This window comes from Abrus precatorius, unplaced genomic scaffold (assembly GCF_003935025.1).
Source record: "Abrus precatorius isolate BTA unplaced genomic scaffold, Abrus_2018 Scaffold10, whole genome shotgun sequence".
NCBI lineage: Eukaryota > Viridiplantae > Streptophyta > Magnoliopsida > Fabales > Fabaceae > Abrus > Abrus precatorius.
In genome coordinates, this window is record NW_020874292.1 from 22,446,785 (window position 1) to 22,467,910 (window position 21,126).

The 21,126-nt window shown below is 31.2% G+C and overlaps 2 protein-coding genes and 1 pseudogene across 2 annotated transcripts; 2 read left to right on the plus strand and 1 right to left on the minus strand.

Annotated features, from left to right (window-relative positions):
• The first annotated feature begins 205 nt into the window (after positions 1-205).
• LOC113852899 lies at positions 206-1,060 on the plus strand. Its single transcript, XM_027483295.1, has 2 exons — positions 206-577; positions 652-1,060. The coding sequence occupies exons 1-2, from the start codon at positions 317-319 to the stop codon at positions 817-819; spliced, it is 429 nt and encodes a 142-aa protein (XP_027339096.1). The 5' UTR covers positions 206-316; the 3' UTR covers positions 820-1,060.
• Positions 1,061-2,819: 1,759 nt separating this feature from the next.
• Positions 2,820-5,443, plus strand: LOC113852569 (annotated as a pseudogene).
• Positions 5,444-14,454: 9,011 nt separating this feature from the next.
• LOC113850412 lies at positions 14,455-16,569 on the minus strand. Its single transcript, XM_027480958.1, has 2 exons — positions 14,803-16,569; positions 14,455-14,698 (listed from the first exon to the last, which is right to left on the minus strand). Exon 1 carries the CDS (start codon positions 16,491-16,493, stop codon positions 14,805-14,807), a length of 1,689 nt encoding a protein of 562 aa, XP_027336759.1. The 5' UTR covers positions 16,494-16,569; the 3' UTR covers positions 14,455-14,698; positions 14,803-14,804.
• Between the last annotated feature and the right edge of the window lie 4,557 nt (positions 16,570-21,126).

The window sequence follows — 21,126 nt, forward strand, 5'->3', positions numbered from 1 at the left end:
TCCATCTATAACAACGAAAAACAAAGAAGCTTTTCAGAAGATATGGGCTACCATAATGATGTTGAAGGCCCATCTAGGCAGTCACCTACATGATTGGGCTGTTGTTACTCCGTATAAAAAAGGCCCAATTAATGTTTGAAATTCCTATTAAAAGATTAAAACAGATTAGAGCCATAAATTAAAATAACAGATAAGCCTCCCACGCAGTTTAATCTTTCAGCCCCAAATGCCCCATCCAGAATACTGATACTCTCTTGACTCTTTTCTCAGAGCACTTTCTCAGCACGGAGACTGAAGAAAAATAAGATCAAAACTAATGATTTCTCTACAACTCTATAACCCATGTCTTGAAACAACATTTCTCTCGAACCCTTCAAAGCTTGGAAACTCAAGACAAACAGGAACATGCTTGATAGCCCAAAGGAAGGCATCACATAAAAGAAAAGTGAAATGCAGCGGTGGACAGAGGGAAGAAGAAAAAAAGGGTGAGAGGAGAACTTTTCTGTCACTGGAGGAAGCTGGTTTGGTTGAGATATCCGGGTTGAGCACACATGAGCGCTTTCTGTGCCGTTTAACGGTACCTCACTTGTTATCATCTGTCGTGTATTGTTTCTGGATATTGAGTCTTCATATCATTTATTTATGTCGCAGATATCGTCCCTGAACTTACTAAGAGTGATATCAGAGCAAGAAGGGTGTCCAATCGAGGATCTAAATGCTGCCAAAGTATGTGATTGGTTCCTCAAAGATAAGCTCAAAAGAGAACAAAACATAGCCTCTGCGGTTCTTCAATGGGATGATTCCGAGTTCCAATTTTAATTTTTTACTATCTTTTCTTTATAGGATTGTGACACTTTTTTCGGTGTTCGATTCTAAAATTCTTATGTTAAATGATTCGGAATATTGATTTATGTGGTGCTCAGTTCTCAATTTTGTGTGCATGTATTTCTTGATTTCATAGTCACTGAATTACAACTACTTTATGATTTGAAGGACCCTTCCTGGTTTGATGTCGTTGGGTCCAAATTCCAATAATTAGTTGACTGAACATGATACATGTGAAGTTGTATTTTGTAGGGATACTTACAAACTGATGCAATTTTTATAAATGGGTTCAGCGTCCGCAGACCAGGGAGTCTTAACTAAATTATTTGTGCACCTAAATATTTTATTAAGTGATCATAGGTTAAGTGACGGTGAGAAAATGGATTATATTATTGTGTATTAATCAATATTTTATTTTTTTATCTTTCAATTAAGATATTGTGTGTAATTGGAAAATGCCACAATGCAAATTAAAATCTTAAGGCAATGAGTACATGAGTCTTTTTTATATAGATTTTTAAATTACTTATGTAATTTCATGTGAGGCTATTTACAATTGATTCCAACGTACGCTCATATAAACTCATAAATTAATGAAACAACAATATAAAAAATAAATTTCAACTCATTTACATGATTCAAAATATTTTAGTTAGAATCAACGCATTAATTAATAAAGTAAATTTATTGAACTATTCTTCCGACATATTTAACATGTTAGAATATGCTTCAATGTTCAATGTTCAATGTTCGTCACTGATGTCTCCTCTGCAACTTGGAAAGCGAGACACAAACAACTCTCATCCTATTTTCCACTCTATTAAGGGAAAAGTCAGCTCTAAAACGTCAACTACTTATCTTCTTGTTACAGTTGCAATACCAGGAAAAGATTTGAAAAAAAAAACAAAAAGTTTCCCATATCACTACGACGTCGTTACCAATCGCGTTTCCTAGCTTACAGCCTCACACAACATAGCTTCTTTGTTTTTTGGATCAAAACACAACAAAGCTTCGAACAGATCACTATATTTGCAACCCCATTACGGGACCCATCCCCACCGGCCCATCTGCTAATTACGATTGGAAACTACTTTGGCGATGGCATATATCATGTGCGAGACGATGCTACCAAATATGTAGCATGCATTGAATTAGATTTTTCTTTTTGGTAAGTGAATTCAATTAGAGTCTACAAACAAGGAATGCAATACTTTCTGAAATCATCTTAATAATTGGAGCACTAAATTAAATTATATGGAATTTGGATATGAAAGTGAAAAAATAATAATTTACATCCTATTAATTTAAAATTTATTATATTTGTAAAACATTTAATTTAAAATAATAATAAATAAATATTTATTTATTTTTATTAATTAATACATCTCCTTACTTTAAAGGAATTAAATTTAATTACATAATAACTGAATGTCAAGATTGGAAGAAAATTTACGCTTTATTTTATTTTATCCCTCTTATTCTTTTAATTAGCGGATGAAATAGGATGGCATGATTGGGTCGGTCTGTTTAAGCTCAAAATATTATAGTGTGTTAAATTTTAGACTCAAATTAACTTCAACTTGTTTGGTTTGACCCATTTATTTTTTTATTTTTAATTATAAATTATCAACATTGTTTTTCTTAATCTGTTAACTTATGTCCCTTCATCATCAGATAGAAAAATCACCCTAAAAAGATAAGATTCATAAAATGTATATAAGGGCAAAGGCAAAAAAGGGCAAGAGCACATGTGAAACTGGATGTGGATTGCATCGAATGACAAGACTAATCAAATCCGTGGACTCGTTAGTTACCTTTTCCCACTGTGAACACTCGAATTGTGGGACCCCCACCCCTTCAACTGGAACACGACACTCTCAAACTCAACCTTTGATTAACCAAAACCGTTGTCATTTGGTCGTTGGACTTAGAGAGAGAGAGAGAGTCAACGACGACGTTCACCATGTATTGTTCCATTCCATGGTAATGTGATGATCTTATTGTGAATGTTTTTGCTTTGAGTTTGAGTCGGAACAAAAGAATAGAACTTAGAAGACATGGCCATAGCTGAAGTGAAGCCTCAATCGGAAGGCAAAGTCTGGAACTTGTTCAAGTTTCCCTTTCGTCATTCAACTCCCCACAACCCTTTCACCTTCGCTTCTGTTTCTTCCATTGCAAGATCACTCCTTCCAACACGACGTCGTCTCAAGCTTGATCCTTCCAACAAGCTCTACTTCCTCTGTATGCATGCACTGGAATAATTGCTTTGACTATCATCAATTTTTCATTTCCTGATTTTAGTTGCTATTCGCCTAGGTGGGGGTGCTTTTGGGCTTTAAATTGACCGCCCCATAATTTGAATTTTAGTTGCTTCTATATGTTAAACAAGAATTAGCTTCCCTATGTGCTATGTGGAGAAACCAAGCTATATGACAAATTGGATACATCTCCATGATAGCATGAGCAATCATAAGTTGCATGCCCTTCCTTCTTCATGTGTTTATGCATGATTTTAATTTTCTTTATTTTATAACTTTTGTTTCCTCTAATGCTCTCTATGATTGCTTAACATATCACAGACTTATCCTTGTGTTATGCCATTTGTTCCTTCTTTCCTGTTGTGAGTAGATGAACCGGGGAAGCAGGTAAAGAGTGCCATCAGGATTAAAAACACCACCAAATCCAATGTTGCTTTCAAGGAATATAAGTGAACAATTTTTTTTTTTCTTTTTGTCTGATTTGAAACCGCTACTGAATTTAACTGTCTATTGTAATAACATTTCTTTGTTCTTCTATGTCTTATTGTTTATATTTAGTTTCAAACAACAGCACCCAAAAGCTGTTTCATGCGCCCTGCTGGGACCATTCCTACAGCTGGCGAAAGTATAATTGCAACTGGCAATGATTAATGTTTTATTTCCTTGTTTTATAATATGTGGAGCTTAAGATTGTTATAGGGTGAAGTTATCTCAGTAATTTGTATTTGGTTTGCAAGTATTCAAGTTTGTAGAACATCCTGAAAAAAATGAGAAGCCAGAAAAAGCTGGACTCAAATTTAAAATCATGAGCTTGAAGGTCAAAGGATCAATTGATTATGTCCCTGAACTGGTTAGTTAATTTCATCACCAATAAATTGTCTCAACTTCTTTTATGTGGGTTCTCTCTCTCGCCTGTCCCTCCCTGTCTTTCTAACAGAGTTACGGACAATCAAAATAAGTTCTTTTGTATATGCTTCGCTTTTCTCTTTATAAATCAACCACTATAGTGAACCCAAATTTCTGCTTTTTTGTGGAGAATTGAAGATATTGTTCACTTTACAGAATCTCATGCAGCAATGTCTTGAATCATGGATGTTTTGTTATCCCTTTAAACAGTTTGATGAGCAGAAGGATCATGTGGCAGTGGAGCAGATTTTGCAGGTTGTTTTTCTAGATCCAGGGCGTCCTAGTCCCGTAAGTGCTGAAACATTTATACTTCTTAATTGTTATTCTTTCCCTTTTCCCTGTCTTTTATCTCATTGCATTACTCAAGTAATTGTTGCTTATCGGTCTCCTTTGTTTAAAGGAGGGGAAGGAAAGGACCCATTGTTTGGTGTGAGGAAGGGAAAACTAATTAATTCATCATTGTATCCTTCCAATATGCAACTATTGATCTCAAGTATTCAAATAATTAATGGGTTTTGCTAACCAATGTCTAAAGACACTGTCAAGCAATTGAAAACAAAATCAAAATTCACGTTTGAATGTATTGAAAATCATAGGAGGAGAAGCATTAATAATATTCTCTAACAAAAACTTTTCATCTTTAATACTTTAACCAGTGCTTTAAGATACTAGTTAGCATTTGACCAATTTAATTAGCACAGTTCTCAAAACTTAAGCATCCCCCCCTTTTCCACGTCCTTCAATATTGAAAGGCATGCGAAGAGGTGAAATTTGGTTTTTTAAGGCACTGTTTGATTTCAAAAACTGTTTTTTATTTTCATCTTTTGCTTTTATTATGTTCTTTATTTTCAAAAATTTATAAAAAAAACTACAAATAACTTTTTTTTTCTATTTTAATTCTTTTCTGTACAAATTTTATAAAATAGAAGGTGACTGATTTATAATAGTGAAAATAGAAAATATTTTCTAAAATCAAATCGATCCTAATTTTCCCCTTTCACCACAGTCATTTTAGTTTTCTTTCAACCAAATACTATGCTACTATTTTTGAGACATTAGTACTTTTTTAGGTAAAAGGTTTTTTATTTTTTTTTATGCACATGATGACGAGCTCGCTGAGTATATAATATACATTAACTAGTTGCCTACTTATGTTTTGTCTCATTAAGGCTTTGGAAAAACTGAATCGTCAGCTGGCTGATGCTGATGCTGCCCTTAAGGCAAGTTAAAAAACCCCAGAAGATGCAGGTCTTAAGCTTATCGGGGAAGGACTTGTGATAGATGAATGGGTGAGTATGCTTGCTTAGCTTCTTAGCATAAGTTTTCGTTGCAGTGAGTTACTTTGGCAAATGGTTCATTCCTTCATCTTATATCACTCATTTTGTTTCCAGAAAGAGAAGAGGTAAAGATACCTTGCTAAGCAGCAGGGTGAAGTGGTAGTGGATTCTGTATAAGGTGCTGATTTAGAATCTTGGCCTGGGATCCAATGTATGACACTGGTGGAATAGGAAACTGCATCACTGCTGTGAAGATGTGTTTAGGGAAATAATTATGTGTCATCACAGCGTTTTGTTTTGAGAAAATTCAGGTGAAGGGCAAGTGTACTTATGAGAAACCTATGATTTAATGACATCATCCTTTTGTACCCGAATAATATTTTGACGCATTGGTGTGAAACGGTAGTTTTTGTAAGTTCAATGACTAGTCGTGCCAAGGTTTCATGTCAAATGTCACCGTTGAGATTTCATCCAAGAAAAGGGTATTTGATAAGACAAAAATCTCAATAATGCACGATGTGAAATTGTGAATGCAAGTATGATTAAAAAGTTATTGACGAAAAAAAGGTTCAAAATTTGGAGACTTGCAGGGTTTATTGGATTTATATTGAAAGATAATACAAGTAAAACAACGGAGTATAAATATTTAACAATTTTGTGTGGTATACTATCTGTAATACAAAACAGTATTCCCTTAAGTTTGTCAATGTTATTTTGTTTAGTAGCTTTATAACATTAAATTTGATCAATATTTACCAAAAAAGTACAAAAGCGTAGTTTTATTTTTGGTCGTGTATAGCGTAGTCGTTTTACTTTTGGTTCTCAGGAAGCGAAGTCTTAAATAAAACAACTGTTTTGAGTCAATCAGCCCAACATTTCAATCTAATTGCACACCATGATAAATGTAGGATCCAGATCCTCGTAATTTTGAAAAAAATTGCAGCCTGAAATTTAAATTTGTTTAAGTAAAATAAAATTTACTTAAATAAATTTAAAAAAAGTGATTTTAACTTAAGTTAAAAAAATTCGCTTTAAGAATATATTTGGTAAATCTTTTCAACAGCTTTTTGAAATTAAAAAGTTGTTAGTGTCGATTAAAATCATGTTTGGATAAAAAAATTTAAAAGCTACATATTGTTATTTTCTAAAGAGAAAAGTTGTTTGGTTAAAAGTTGAAAATTGGACATTTTCTTTGGAAAACTATTGGGACAAAATAAAATTTTTCATTAATAACCTTACCACTTTTTGTACGGAGAGTTTATTGTCATCATCTGCCACACTCACCAATATTTTCTTCAAAAAACAGCATTTATGAGCTTTTTCCAACCAATTTCTTCTTTCTATTACAAAAATTGTACTCATATGAAGAGAATGTGAAGGATCATCAAGAAAACGTGTGGAATTTACGAATCTATAAATGAGGTATGATTTTTTGGATCTTTTTTTTTTCTATTTGATTTTACAATGAGTGATTTTTCCTCTAGGATTCCATTTTCAATTGTTATTTTTTGTTTTTCCTTGCTGGGAAGGAAACTCTAGAGTATACACCAACATCTTTCATGGGTAAAAACTAAGCTTAGATTAGTGGGTGTTTTCGTTCTTCATTGTTACTTACCATAGGAGGTTGTGTTTTGTGGCTTTGGTTTGTTGTTTTGGGTATGTTTGTTGGCTGTCACTTTATTATTTTTTAAATGTATTTTGATTTTGATCATTGGTCCTAATTTGCATTTTCTTGCAATACGTATAAATGGAGCTAGTGTTGATGATTTGCCCTTAGATGTCTCCAAGTTTGTTATAGTTTGGATCAAGTAATATGTTTCTGTTATGATTTGGATATGTTAATATTTGTTGCTTAGATAGTCAGTTCTATTTAGTAGTTAGTTTGTTATCAATAGTGGCTAGGATTATGGAACATGATCTCCCATTAGTTATTTTCTTTTTCTGTATTTAAGCATTTTCATATTCAATAATAAAACAGCCAAGTTTGCATCAAACACTCGCATTGTATTTCTTTTATTCTCCTTCTTTTATGAAAATCAACTGTTACTATAATTGGTTGTTATACGAAGTTATGAACATTTAAAAAGGAATCAACTTGTTACAGGAATTGGCCTTAGATTTCTTTGGTTAATTGTGCTATCCTTGTGAACTTCTACTTATTCAAGGATTGGTCTCTTATCTTCCTTGTGCTTTGTCCTTAAAACTAACAACGGGGGAAAAGATCTAAAGAATTATTAATGCTTATGAATAATGCTTTGACAATATCCTCTTTTTCATTCTTTTTAATCCTTTTTTATCAGTATAGAATGGCAAACATATTAAGGATAATAATGCACCAAAGGTTTCTTCTAGACAAGATAAAACAATGGCAACATGAAATGATAAAAATACAGAAATTGTAATCGATGCTATTCTTAAGCAAGCAAATCATGGTGAATGCAAATATTTGGAAAAGAAACTAGCCTTGGTTGGAGTGAAGAGAAGAATAATGTCGATGCATCAGACGATTGGTGGAAAAGAAAGATTCAGGTAGGTTTAAAAAAATTTAAATAACAAAAACTATAATAATTTTATATTTAGTTGAATCTTGCTTATATTAAGTGTGTACTTGGTCCTTGCAAAAGGATCCTAGCAGCACAATTTTGATTTAAGAGATTAAAATTTAAATCTAAATTGACCTCCTTATTTGCTCCTAGCATTGCCACTGGTGAATGTGTGGGCACCATCCTCTAGAGTTTTACCTACAGATGTTGAAAATTTATATTCTAATGAGGGTTCAGGGGATAGTGAAGATCTTGGAATTAGTGCTAATATTGATGTTAGCATGAATGATGGTGCTCGTATTAGTGGAGGTAGTGTTGGTGCTAGTTTCGATTTTGGATCCTTTTCTTTGAACAATTTTGAAGGTAGTTCTTTTAGTGGACAAAAAAGGAAAAGAGAAGGATCACTGATACCGAGAAAGGGTAAGGGTAGGCAAACACAACAGCACAAAATGAATGGTTTCCTTGAAAGACTTGTGGGAGCATTTGAGTCACACCCTTCAAGTGTTGATGTTGCTAAAAATGATGATATGAGTGATCCCTCTTCCACTATCAATGTCATGAAGGAAGTTAAAAACTTGCCTACCTAGTTCAGATATGCTTTCTAAATGTAGTCACATTTTGAAATACCGAGCCGCAAGGCAAATGTTCATGACTTTTGATGATGAAGAGTCCAAGCTTAATTAATATCTAATGTATGAAATCAGCTTGACTAAGTAGCATGTTTATAAGTCCTTAAGAGCATATTATGCAAGGTGTTATGCATGATATATCGGTCTGCTTTTTGTGATGTATCATAGTTTAGCATGTTATAGTCATAACACTCTAGTCTATTTTTTAAGTTGTTGATTAGGCAACCTATATGCTCTTATTTTGTATTATGTAATTATGTTAATGATATATGAAACTGGGTTATTATGTAATTTTTATGATTTTATAATATAATTATGCTCTTATTATGTAATTATGAATTGAATTCACGTTGCTTTCATTGTTTGAAATTCTCTAAGGATTTTTCTTCTATTCAAATACTAATTAAGATACTATTTTGTCTAATAATGTGTAGTGCTTTCCATATTGATGCTGTATTTTCTATTTGACTCATAACTTCACTCCATCTTCTTGCAAAATGGTTATTCTAACATCATTACAAAATGATGATGACTTGGATGAAGATGTTGCCAAAGATAACACAAAAGATGACATGGAATTCTTGATGGTAGCAACAACCATTTTGATTATTGATCATAGTTTAAAGTACTTATGCAAAGAACCATGTCGAACTGATAAATTATATGGCCATCAAATTTGTTGTCATGAAATGTTTTGAATGGAAAAGCATGTTTTTCACGCCTTTTGTGAGAAATTAATTGAGCATGGGTTGAAGGTATCTAAAAATATTGAAGTTTTAGAGATGGTTGCCATGTTTTTAAATGTTGTTGGACACGAGGTAGGTAATAGGATAATCCAAGAAAGATTTTATCACTTTGGAGAAATTGTTAGTAGATGCTTTTCACAAAGTTTTGATCGCATGTTTGAGGCTATTAATGGAATTGATTAAGGTGCAGGATCCTTCTTTTAAGAATGTCCATACAAAGATTCAACATGACTTGAGATATTGGCCTTATTTCAAAGACTTCATTGGAGCGATTGACGTGACTCACGTGCCATGTGTAGTACCTCGCAGTGAGCATGCAAGATTTGTTAGTAGAAAAGGTTATACATCCCAAAATATTGTGGCAGTATGTGATTAGGATACGTGCTTCACGTTTGCATTAGCTGAGTGAGAAGGTAGAGCACATGATGCTAAGATTTTTCATGAAGCACTGCATGATGCTTCTCTCAAATTTTCACATCCTCCCACAGGTTTGTATTATAACTAATAATTTTTACTTTGCATTTAACTTGTTCTAATTGGTTATATTTGTTTTTATATATCTCACTTTTATAAAACATTTATGGTTAAGTAAATATTGTTTGGTTGATGCTGGATATCCAACCCCCTTGGGTACTTAGGACCTTATAAATGTGAACAGTATTACCTTCCTGATTTTAGGCGAGCTACCAACTTTAATAACTACAATGAAATTTATAATTATTTCCATTCTAGTTTGTAGGGAACCATAGAAAGAACATTTGATGTGTGGAAGAATAGATTTGTGATACTGAATCGTTTGTCAAAATTTAAATATTCAACTCAAGTTCATATAGTTATTGTTACAATGAGAATACACAACTTTATTAGGCAAAATAGTCTCACTGATGTTGAATTTACAAGAATGGATGCTGAAGAGAATTTAATCAACACTAATGATGAGCATGACAATGACAATTGTGCAAGTCTACTTGAAAATATGTCATCATCTAGGTCGTCACCATATATGGATCAAATACGAGATTCAATTAGGGATGAGATTGTTGAAGCTTTTGTGAAGAATTAGTTATACTCTAGTATCCTTAACATGTGTAATTGATAAGTTGTAATTGCTTTTGTTACAAATTATGCAAGTGCTTGTTGCATTTGTTACACCCTATACTTGTAGTGCTTGAATCATATTTGAACCTTCTTTTAAATTCTGGATTATGTTATTTTGTAAACTTATTAAGACTCAGTTATCTGATTATTGAATCAACATGTAAATTTTAGATTCAGTTACTAAATATCTAGTTTTCGTTCAAACCAATTCATGTTTATTTTGTTTTGATCAATTTCAAGAATCAAAACTAAATGCAAGTAAAATATCAATCATTAATAAAAAATAAATAAAATAATTGACACAATCTGAACATAACAAATTATGTTAAAAATAATTTGTTCAAACCAATTCATACCTCTTTTGGTAATTTTCTACAAAAAGTCATCTTTTTTATATCATGCAAACATAACAGATTATGTTAAAAATCACTTTTCAGCAAACATACCCAAACAAAAATAGATTTTAGACATAATCGATTCTATACACAATCAATTCTTCAAATAATCTAATTTTTACAGTTATTCCAAACACGCTTTTAGTGAATTTAATAAAAAAGTAATTTTTGCTTAAGTGAAAAATTCGCTTAAGCCAAAATTGCGAAAAATTTCAAAACATCTTCCTCTTTAAACTACAGAAAATTTGAGGAATATTTGTTTTTCACCAATGACTACTTAGTTCTCAAAGACTCTTACATATTTTATCCCACCAAATACTTTAAATGTATTATCTACTATGCTACTTGTACTAAATATTAGTGAGGTAGAACCATTTGGAATCAAGTTAAATTGTTTAGAATGATGATAAGGATTATAGGAATGATAACTTTGAGAAATTGATTGAGAAATAGTTGTATTATTACATGTTTTGAAACACTTAAGTTTTTGTTGTATGACTATAAAGTGTCACCACATGATGTTGTACAAATGTTTCTCAACTTTTTTGTAATTTAAAGAAGATGAAATTTTGAAAATTTTCATAATTTTGACTTAAGTAGGCTTAAGCAAAATTCACTTTTTTACTGAATTCGCTTAAGCAATTTTTTTTCTTAAGTCAAAATTACTCTTTGCTAACTTTACTTAAGCAAATTTTGTTTTGCCTAAGCAAATTTAAACTACATGTTATAATTCTCTCAAAAACTACAAAGGATCCAGATCTATAAATGTACACCTTAAATTCAAAGTCCATGACTTGACCCGAAAATTTCAAAACTCATATGACAAAATATACAAATGTTTTCTCTCTTTATTGTGTAAAAATATTTATTTTGATAGTGTATTCACTGTAAATTTTAAACTCTCAAACAGTTGTCAACCTAGGAGCAAGTGCAACTATCGATTAATAAAAATAAACATTTTAAACTTTTTGAATATCAACTCTATAGAAACTATGTTTGCATATTCCTACCACTGTTATTTTTTAAATGTCAAGTGAATTCCAGAGTTAAAATATTAGAATAAAATTAAAGCAAAACAAAAACATAGAGAAAGTAAAAGATGGATAAAATACAGAGTTAATTCAGTATAAACCGAAATATGGAACTTCAATTTTTTTTCTTATGATCACTTCTATTTTTTAAATTCAATTCTATTTAATTGTGTTAGAATAATTACAAATTATTTCATCGATTATTACCACTATCTAATAATCATGCAATAATGATATTCTTCTTATTTACATGTCATCTTGATATGATCCTTTGATTAAAGTTAATCATCTAAAGATAAATTCAAGAATAACAATAATAATAAAGAAAAAATTATAATTAACAACTAACATCAATATCATACAATTAAATTATGATTCAAAAGAAGTTATATAATGAAAATTCATTTTAGTTCTACAATAATAAATGTTTAATTACACATAATTACGATGATAAAAGTAAAATAAACTAAATATAAAACACCAACAATTCTAAAGATACAGTGAAAGCTTAAGATATGAGTGTGGAGAGGAGGTAGAGAAAGCTGAAATCTTCCTCTTTTATAATCTTACTTTAAATAAAAAAATCTAAATTTTAAATTTTAAATTCATATCGAATTCAAATTTCATATCTAAATTCAAAGATTATATCTAACTTCAAAATTCATATTCAAAATTCACTCATTATTTACTCATTTAAGGAATAAAATAAAAAATTTAATTAAAAAATAAATTAAAATTTCATAAATAAAGTGACAAAATAAAAATTATTAGTATTAAAATTAAATTATTTTTAGATTTAATTAAAAAATCTAATAATATAAATATTTTTTAAACTGTTAAATAATCATAAAGGTGATTTCATGAAAAAAAAATATTAACTTTTATAATGCCTACTCTAAAAGTCATGTTTAAGATATTATCGAATTCGTTGACAGTATTTTTTTTTATTTTATTTTTTTCGGTTTTACAAATAGTGTATTGAAAATCAGAAAATAAATAATAAACGTTATTGGGTTGGATTAATTTTAACTGAGAATTGAATCACTTTGGTTTGAAGTTATTGGACCTGCATAACCTAACCTACACTCTCAGTTTCAAGTGGGGAAAATGTGTTTTAATTATATAATTGGAAAGTAAAAAAAATATTATTATTTTATTTATCACCCATTTATTTTTATCCTTTTTCCTTCTTCATACAATTCACTATTAGGCATTTGAATAGAAGCTTTCGTGAATAACTGTTTCCTAGTTATGGTTTGGGTTCATTCATTAGAGTGGTCCACTTTCAAAAGGCTGGTCCAACTCTAAGCAAGCATTTCACACACAGCCGAACGAATATTCAAGTTGAGAAAACTCTCTTAAGCTAACATTCGTTATGGACCTAAAAAAGGTTAACATCTGTTAGTTTTTCTTTCTAGTGTTTCCTAACTGCAAATCTTGAAAAACATTACATTAGCTTTTGACATTTTAAATTTGGGTAATACTATGCATACAACACAAAAAGTTAAGACATCACTAGACAGTCATGATATATAGCCTAATTATCTTTAGCACTTCCTTTCTAAATATAAATATTCAGAAACCATAATGTTTTGCTCTTACAATGTATCGCCCATGACACACTTGGTGTAAAGTCCACAAGGTTTTGTCTATATTTCGGCAACGCGTTTAGAGGCATGAGAGAGTGCAAAGAATAAAAAGTCGTAGTGAAGGAAAAAAAAAAAAACTCTAAATAACAAGCAAGAAGGAAGGCTTTGACTAATGTAAGGTGTCAATGAATTCAACAATGCCCCAAAGTGGAAGCAAATACAATCATTTGCAATCTTAAGACTGTCACAATCCAACCGTTCTCTTGAAAATGACTTTACCCCTTAATTGATCTTATTTTCGTAGTAACGTTTGGAACAAGTCAAGACCAAAAGCCTGGTTGAAAAACACAATACTACTTGAACATGGGCACCGAACTTTGGTTAGTTTTTATATGCTAATGATTAAGTGGGTGACACCTACCAAAACGCACGGTCCTCCATCACCGGTTGCTGTGTTTACCATCAAATACTTTTAGATAGCTATATTATAGCACAACTCTTTGATCCAAATAGTGCTCTAGGCCTTCAATGAACAAACAATAAATGAAATAATTCATTTAAAATGAGAGTTGAAGAAACATTGGTTTCTTGTGCCTTCCTCGCCACATTAAAAGCTCCCCATATAAGCCTCTTTGATCCACATATTCACATGCTTCCCATTCATTTGTCCTCTCACATTGGTTGCATACAGGCGGGTATAATAATGCGAGCAAACATCTTTCAAGTTTTAACTTTATCACTCAAGCAAGAAGTTTGTTTATCCCTTCACACTTGGCTTCAATCTTCACTAAGATTTTGGAACTTGCACATGTTATTTTATAACTTTAGAGGCAAATATTGAGTAAAAAGAAGCATAGACTGAGAGGATAATGTTGGTTCATTTTGTTGTCTAATTTGAAAAATCCCGGGCAACAAGCATGCAAAGAATTGGCGTGTTGTTTGTACGTTCTCAATTGACAATCAGGAAGCTGCTATATTAAAACAGACAAACTAGCTAAGAGACAAAGCAATGCAGACGAGAAACTTCATCTATCACTATTTCTTTGCATATAACGCTGGGTAGAGAGAACAAGATTGCCACTGAAGTATTGACGTCTACCCCCATGTGATCACACGCGATTCACGTATTTATACTCCATATAATATTTTTAGGACACAAATTGGCATAATAACTATCACTAGTAATTAATTACATTCTTCTATGTCATATAATATAATGTAATGTATACCTTTACTTCTTCAATACTGAATTGCCATAGCCAAAGGCCTAAAGGCAATGCCAGAGTATTCTCAAGAAAATCTACAATAAAGTTTTCACGGTATCACTAAATTCACTACTGGTTACAATCTCAAAAAAATTGCTGTGCTACTCTTGTCATGGGCAAGGCAAAAGAAATAAAACTGAAAACAAATGGATCTGAGGAAATCAAATTAGCAAAACTAGGAAGACAATTATGTAAAATATACAGTTAAAAGGTGAAAAAAAAAAAAGGAGAAAGAATTACATTCAAGAGTGCCAGATTCCACTCAACATACTGCGGAACCGGTTTGTGGATAGCTTCCTCACAAGCCTCTTGGCATCAGAAGAGACTTCAGCTTCTGCAAGTCTCTCTATGTTTTTGGCATACCCAGAACTCACAATCTTTTTCCTCCCACTGTTGCAACTTGTTAAGGACATTAGGATAGAGACTAACAACCTTTTATTACCTGAATTTCCCTCCTCCGGATCTAGCAATTGCAGAAGAAGAGTAATGTTTTGATCATCTTGCACAAATCTCTTTCTATTTTTTGGTACCATAACCATACCAGAGAGTGCCTCAGCTGCCATTTCGCGAACTTCAAATGATTTTGCATTTAGAAACTTAACAAGCTCTGCCATGAAGCCAGCATCTCCCAAAGCTTTCTTAGCCTCCTCTGATGTTCCACCAAATCTAAATGCCACTTTCAGTGCCAGCTCTTGAATTGAAACCTCCCCATTTCGCACATAATAGAGCAGCTGATCCACAAAGCCATAACTCATCAAAATACTAACATAACTAGCCGAAGAAAAACACAAATTTTCAATAGCTCTCATCACCACCTCCCTTGTTTTAGAAGAACAAGTGCATCTAGGATCCAAAACACGCATCAGAACACGAACCCCACCTTCTCTAATCACCACCTCCCTAACCAATTCATCACCGGAGGCAATGTTTTGGATGAATTCAATGGCACTCACCTGAATTGCTTCATCCTTGGACCTCACAAGTCTCACAAACAAGGAAACCACACCCTCCTCAACCATAAACCTCTTGATTTCTTCAACACCACTAAGATTCCTCAACACCCCACAAGCAGGATCAATCAACTCCCCTTTAGAATCCACACTATCACAAATCTTCAACAAGGCAGTGACACCCCCATGAGCCGAAACACACCAAGCATTATCCGAATTCTGAGTTAACCTACGCAAACAATTAGCAGCACCAACCTTCCCCAGCTCACTCCCACACTCCAAAACCCGAATCAAGGGTGCAATAATCCCAGCAGCAATCAACACCCCTCTATAATAATCAAACCCCACAACCACAGAAACAACATTAGCAGTCTCTTCCTGAATCTCAACCTCAGAGGAACCAAGAAATTCCACCAAGACATGAACAAAGTCAGAAACTTCAAAAACCAACTTAACATATTTGTCATCTTCCACAACAACCTCGTGCAAATTAACCAAGGCTTGTTTCTTCATACCCAAATCACCAACCTTCATCCTAGTGAGCAAGTCCCTTAGGTAGAACCTCATGTCCTCTTTGCAAGCACCAAGACAAGGCCTTGAAACAATCACAGCGTGGCTATGCATCAAAAAACCTTTCTTGTATATCTCAGATACCTTCTTCACGTGCTCTTCCAATTTCCCCAACGTCACGTCCAAATCGCTCTGCATCAAAAGCTTTCCGCTGTAGGACAGATCCACGCACAGCCGTGCCAGCTCGTGGCACTCTTCCACGGTGCCCATTATCGCCGGGAGCACGCCGGAGAGCGACGGGGACTCACCGGCGATGAGCCCCGAATGGAGCTCCTCGAGCTTGGTTCGAATCAGTTGCCATTTTCCGGCGAAGACTCTGGTCGAGTAGGAAAGGGAGATCAAGGAAGAGACGAGCTCGACGGCTCGCCGGAGACCCGAGCCGGGGGTGGGGGACAGTTGTTCGTCACCCATTTTGGTTCTCAGAGCAAACCCATTTCCCTTTCGAGGCGGGTATCTCTGAATAGCGATATTGGAGTTTAGAGTAAGAAAATACAGAGAGAGAATGCAATGTGCTTCAGACTGCAGATCTATACTTATCCTTTAGATTTCAGTTGATGCAGTCATACAGAGTTGGACTCTTTTGCTTCATTGACCAGAATACCCTTTTGGATTTCTTTCGTTAAAGGTCCCACCAATTAATGTCTTAAGAATATTAATTAAGATTTAATAACTAAATATTTTATTAAAAATTACATTGAAAATGCACTAAAAATGTATATTTTTTACACTTTGTAAATGCTTTGTCCTCTGCTTAGTTGGGGGATGGGTGGGTCATGGGTGCTTCTGTCATTATCTGTGAATAGGGCAACTCAATGTGTTGGGTGTTTTGTTTGAGTGTTTGGAGATAAGGAACTACGGAGACAAAGCATGGCCCAGATAGAAAGAGAGGGTTCGGGGCAAGGTGATGTCTTTATGCTTCATGAGAGAGGGAATTTCGTATTGGTGATTCAACAAAGGTGAATTTGTCTATACTGGTTTCCCTGTAAATACATACAAAATTGTAATGTAAATTATGAATCAACAAAAAGACAAAGGAGGTTTACATAAGCATCTAACCAGCAAGGCATGCACAGCAAAATGCACTTTTTACAATTATTTTTGGTGATACTTGTCCAAGTTATTGGTTAACGGTTATAAAGAGCAGAAGTAATCAGTTGACTGCTACTTTTTCTGTAAGAAATCCCATAGTCATAGCTCGCAGTTACTCTCGTTACACTGAGCGGGTAGCGATTTAACCTTTTTTTTTTCTTTTTTTTTCTTCAATCCGGTTAAGCTTTATCATAAAATTTAGCAAACTGGAATCTTGGGATAGGAAGAGAGAATAATAGTATCTTTTGGATATGAAGACGTTATAAAATTAGATCAAAAAATTGATTTTTGAAGCTCTTATTTATTGATGAACAAGAAGTTTTTTATGGTATTTTTTGGCACATAATCCCTTTTCAGCTCAATAAATACATTGTCAAAATTCAAATTAATAAACTCTCGCTGGTATCCAACGAACTCTCGCTAAGAGGATTTTTGTTTGGACCCAAATGACTAAGGGCATGTTAAAATTCACGTATAATAGTCATGAATTCACGTTTAATTCAATGTATTAAATGCAGTTTTTATGTTGGATCCAAGTTTAAAATTTTGTTAACGCATTTCCAAACACAAGTTAAGAAAATCTTGGATGTATTTGTCGTTTAACAAACTTGTTTTGAGTTTATGACTCCGTTCATTTTTCTATAACAACGGAAATGCGGCTTCTCAAAGAAACAGATATCAAATAAAAAGAAATTATGGATCTTCTTTTAGAAGCACGAAGGTTATTAAGGAAAGGATTTACTATCTTTCTATTAACTCAAGAGTTTATTATATACGTTGGAGATTATGATTGAAGTCAAACAGAAACATTTACTTTTTAGAAGTGTTGTATTTATTCAATTTAAAATATTGATCACTGAATCATCTATACATGGTAAGTATAAACTTAATTTACCAAGCTTGCAACTTTTTCCAGTGCATTATTTCTGAAATATCATGACATATATCATCTCCATCATAAATGTTGCTTCTAGTGAATTGTTTACATAAATTTGTTGACAAAATATGAAAATAATATTGATGTATCCCTTGGTTTTAATGCTAGCAACTGGCCAACAACAAATCAATTCGATGGAGGCCACTAGAATAAACGATGATGCCCTGAGCTGAAAATGCTACTAGAGCACCCATTTGAGATTTAGGTGAGAGCAATGTAAGAAAAACAGCAGCACAGCTGTGGATTAATATGGACAAAGTAGATGAAGAGTGCAGATGGACCACACCGTAATAAGGACAGAGCTTTGATTGGGAAAACAAAAGCAAAAGAGCAGCTTTCAATGGCCTTGGAATGTGAATCACACACACACACACACACACCCCACCATGTGAATCACTTTGTATTCGTCTTCAGCCAGCAGTGACCTTCCGAATTGAAAGTGGAAGTGACTCTCATAACTAAAACAAGAAAAAAGCTACTCTCTTTTCCTACCCTTTTTTATGGTTGCAAACGGATAACAAAGAAGACTCCAACCAAAGCCAAAAGGTAATCACTACCATACAAATACCCCCCACCCCACTAATGAACATTTTTCAATCAAACCTCAGCCGCTTGATCAGCTTCAAACCCTCAATCAAATCAAATGATGCACATATCTTAAAAAGTGTGCATGTTTTCAAGAGGCAAAGGGTGTTCACGAGAGAGAGCGTGAGAAGAAGGTCCAAATGGTATTAGCCAGTGGCCACAGGCTCAAAGCAAAAAGGTAAAGCTGCCCCATGTCATGACAATCCCCAAAAAAGCATGAAGATGTTGACCAACCATCCCCACTAACTAGATCAACTTTTTGCAGAATTTATGATGTTCAGTTAAGGAAAAATAGAGAGGTAATGAAAAATTGGTGCGTGAAAAATTGGATACTTGCACCAAGCAAATATTAAAATGAATTACTCAAAATTCGATTTTGGGTCAAACTTTCAACAAACAATGTTAAAGGACAATTTTATATGATGTGCAATTGCATATAGGATACTTAGGATAGGAACAAGGATTTTATTCTAATCAGACTTGTTATGTAACCTAATTATTAAATCTAAATATGATTTGTTATTAATTAAAGACTCTATATTTAATTTGATTTGACTTATTTAAGTAGTCTGTTTTTATTCTATTAACAAAGTTTATTATAATTTTCTTTTAATATTAATAAAAATATAAATATTTTATTATTAAATTAGTTTATATATTTTTTTAATTTTTATCTGTATTATTAATAATTATTAAATAATTATAATAATTTTTAAAATATTATTTGAGTATTAATTATAAATATTTCATATTGAAAAAAATTATATTTTTATTTTTCTTGATTTATTTTTAAAAATTATAAAAGTATTAAAAATTTTAATTTTTTTAGAATTATATTTTATTTGTTTAAAGACATCTTATATTCAACAAATAAAGTCATAATAAACATATAAAATTGATCACAAAAAATAACATTCACACAATTTGTTAAATCAGCTAAAAAAATTATGTTTTAAAAAATAAATAAATTTAAAATCAATGCAATATATATATATAATGATAATAATAATAATACCTATTAAATTAAAAAAATAAAATAATTACAAAATATTTAATTTAATTTGTTTTATTAATTTATTATTTTAAATTAACAAATACACATAAAATTAACTACACTATAACATTAACGTAATATAGAAAAATATTACTGATATAATAAATTAAAATATATACTTATATATTACGTATAAATTGATAAATTAACTAATATTTTAATTTTTTATTTATGTAAATATTTGTAAATTATTGAATTTCAAATGTACATTAATAATTATTTTTTAATAAAAAAATCTATCAATATCTATGTCAAAATTTGTTAAAAATAATTATTTAAAATTCTATGTATCTATATTTTTTAACTTTTATCTTAATAAAAAATGTGTGATAAAATTTAATATAAAAATTTAAAATCAATGCACTATATATATAAATATATATATATATATATATATATATATATTGACAATAATAATAATTATTAAATTAAAAAAATAATTATAAAATATTTAATTTTATTTGTTTCATTAATTTTTTATTTTAAATTAACAAATATATATAAAATTAACTACATTATAATATTAATATAATATAAAAAATATTATCGATACAATACATTAAAACATATATTTATATATTATATGAATTGATAAATTAATTAATAATATAATTTTTTATTTATACTTTTTTTGTTTATGTAAATATTTATCAATTATTAAATTTTAAATGTATATTAACAACTATATATCACCAATAAAAATAAAACACTTAGTTAGTTATAAAAAGTATATATTATTATATAATTTATTTAAAATTATATTATTTATTATATGGTCCATATATATATATATATTGTATATTAAATTTTTATTTTTTATTTTTTATTTTTTATAAAATTTTAGTTTCAAATAAAATATAATTTATATTTAAATAATTTTTATTTATTATAAAAAAATTAAACATAATATATTAATATAATAATTAAATAATTAAATATTAATAATAATAAAATTAAGAATATAAAAAATATATTATAATATTATTATTTTATTTTTAAATTTTATTTTGTTTAGTTTTAATTGTATCTTGTTCATATTCAAAGATTTAATCATTCTTTAACTTGTTTAAATATAACAAATATAATAATTTATTATTAAATAAATTTATTATTTTATATATATATATAGACCGACCTATTAGACTTAACAGACTTTATAAACAGCTCAGATCTAACTTATTTACTTAAACAGACTTAAAAAAATGTTTAAACCTTATTTATTTATTAAAAAAGTCAGGTCAAACCGAAATTTAATAACTTGTTAATCCCTATCTTTATTACTTATCTGATTTTCATATTAATTATCGTTTTTTTATTTATCGACTTAATTTTAATAATAAATGAGAATGAAGGAAATAAAATTTTAACTCCTCCACCAA

Bases quoted from the DNA above. Each gene is read 5' to 3' on its own strand.
- LOC113852899 (XM_027483295.1), top strand. From the start codon at position 317: ATGATTTCTCTACAACTCTATAACCCATGTCTTGAAACAACATTTCTC. The intron at 578-651 runs GTACCTCACTTG...TTTATGTCGCAG, and splicing joins GCTTTCTGTGCCGTTTAACG to ATATCGTCCCTGAACTTACT.
- LOC113850412 (XM_027480958.1), bottom strand. From the start codon at position 16,493: ATGGGTGACGAACAACTGTCCCCCACCCCCGGCTCGGGTCTCCGGCGA.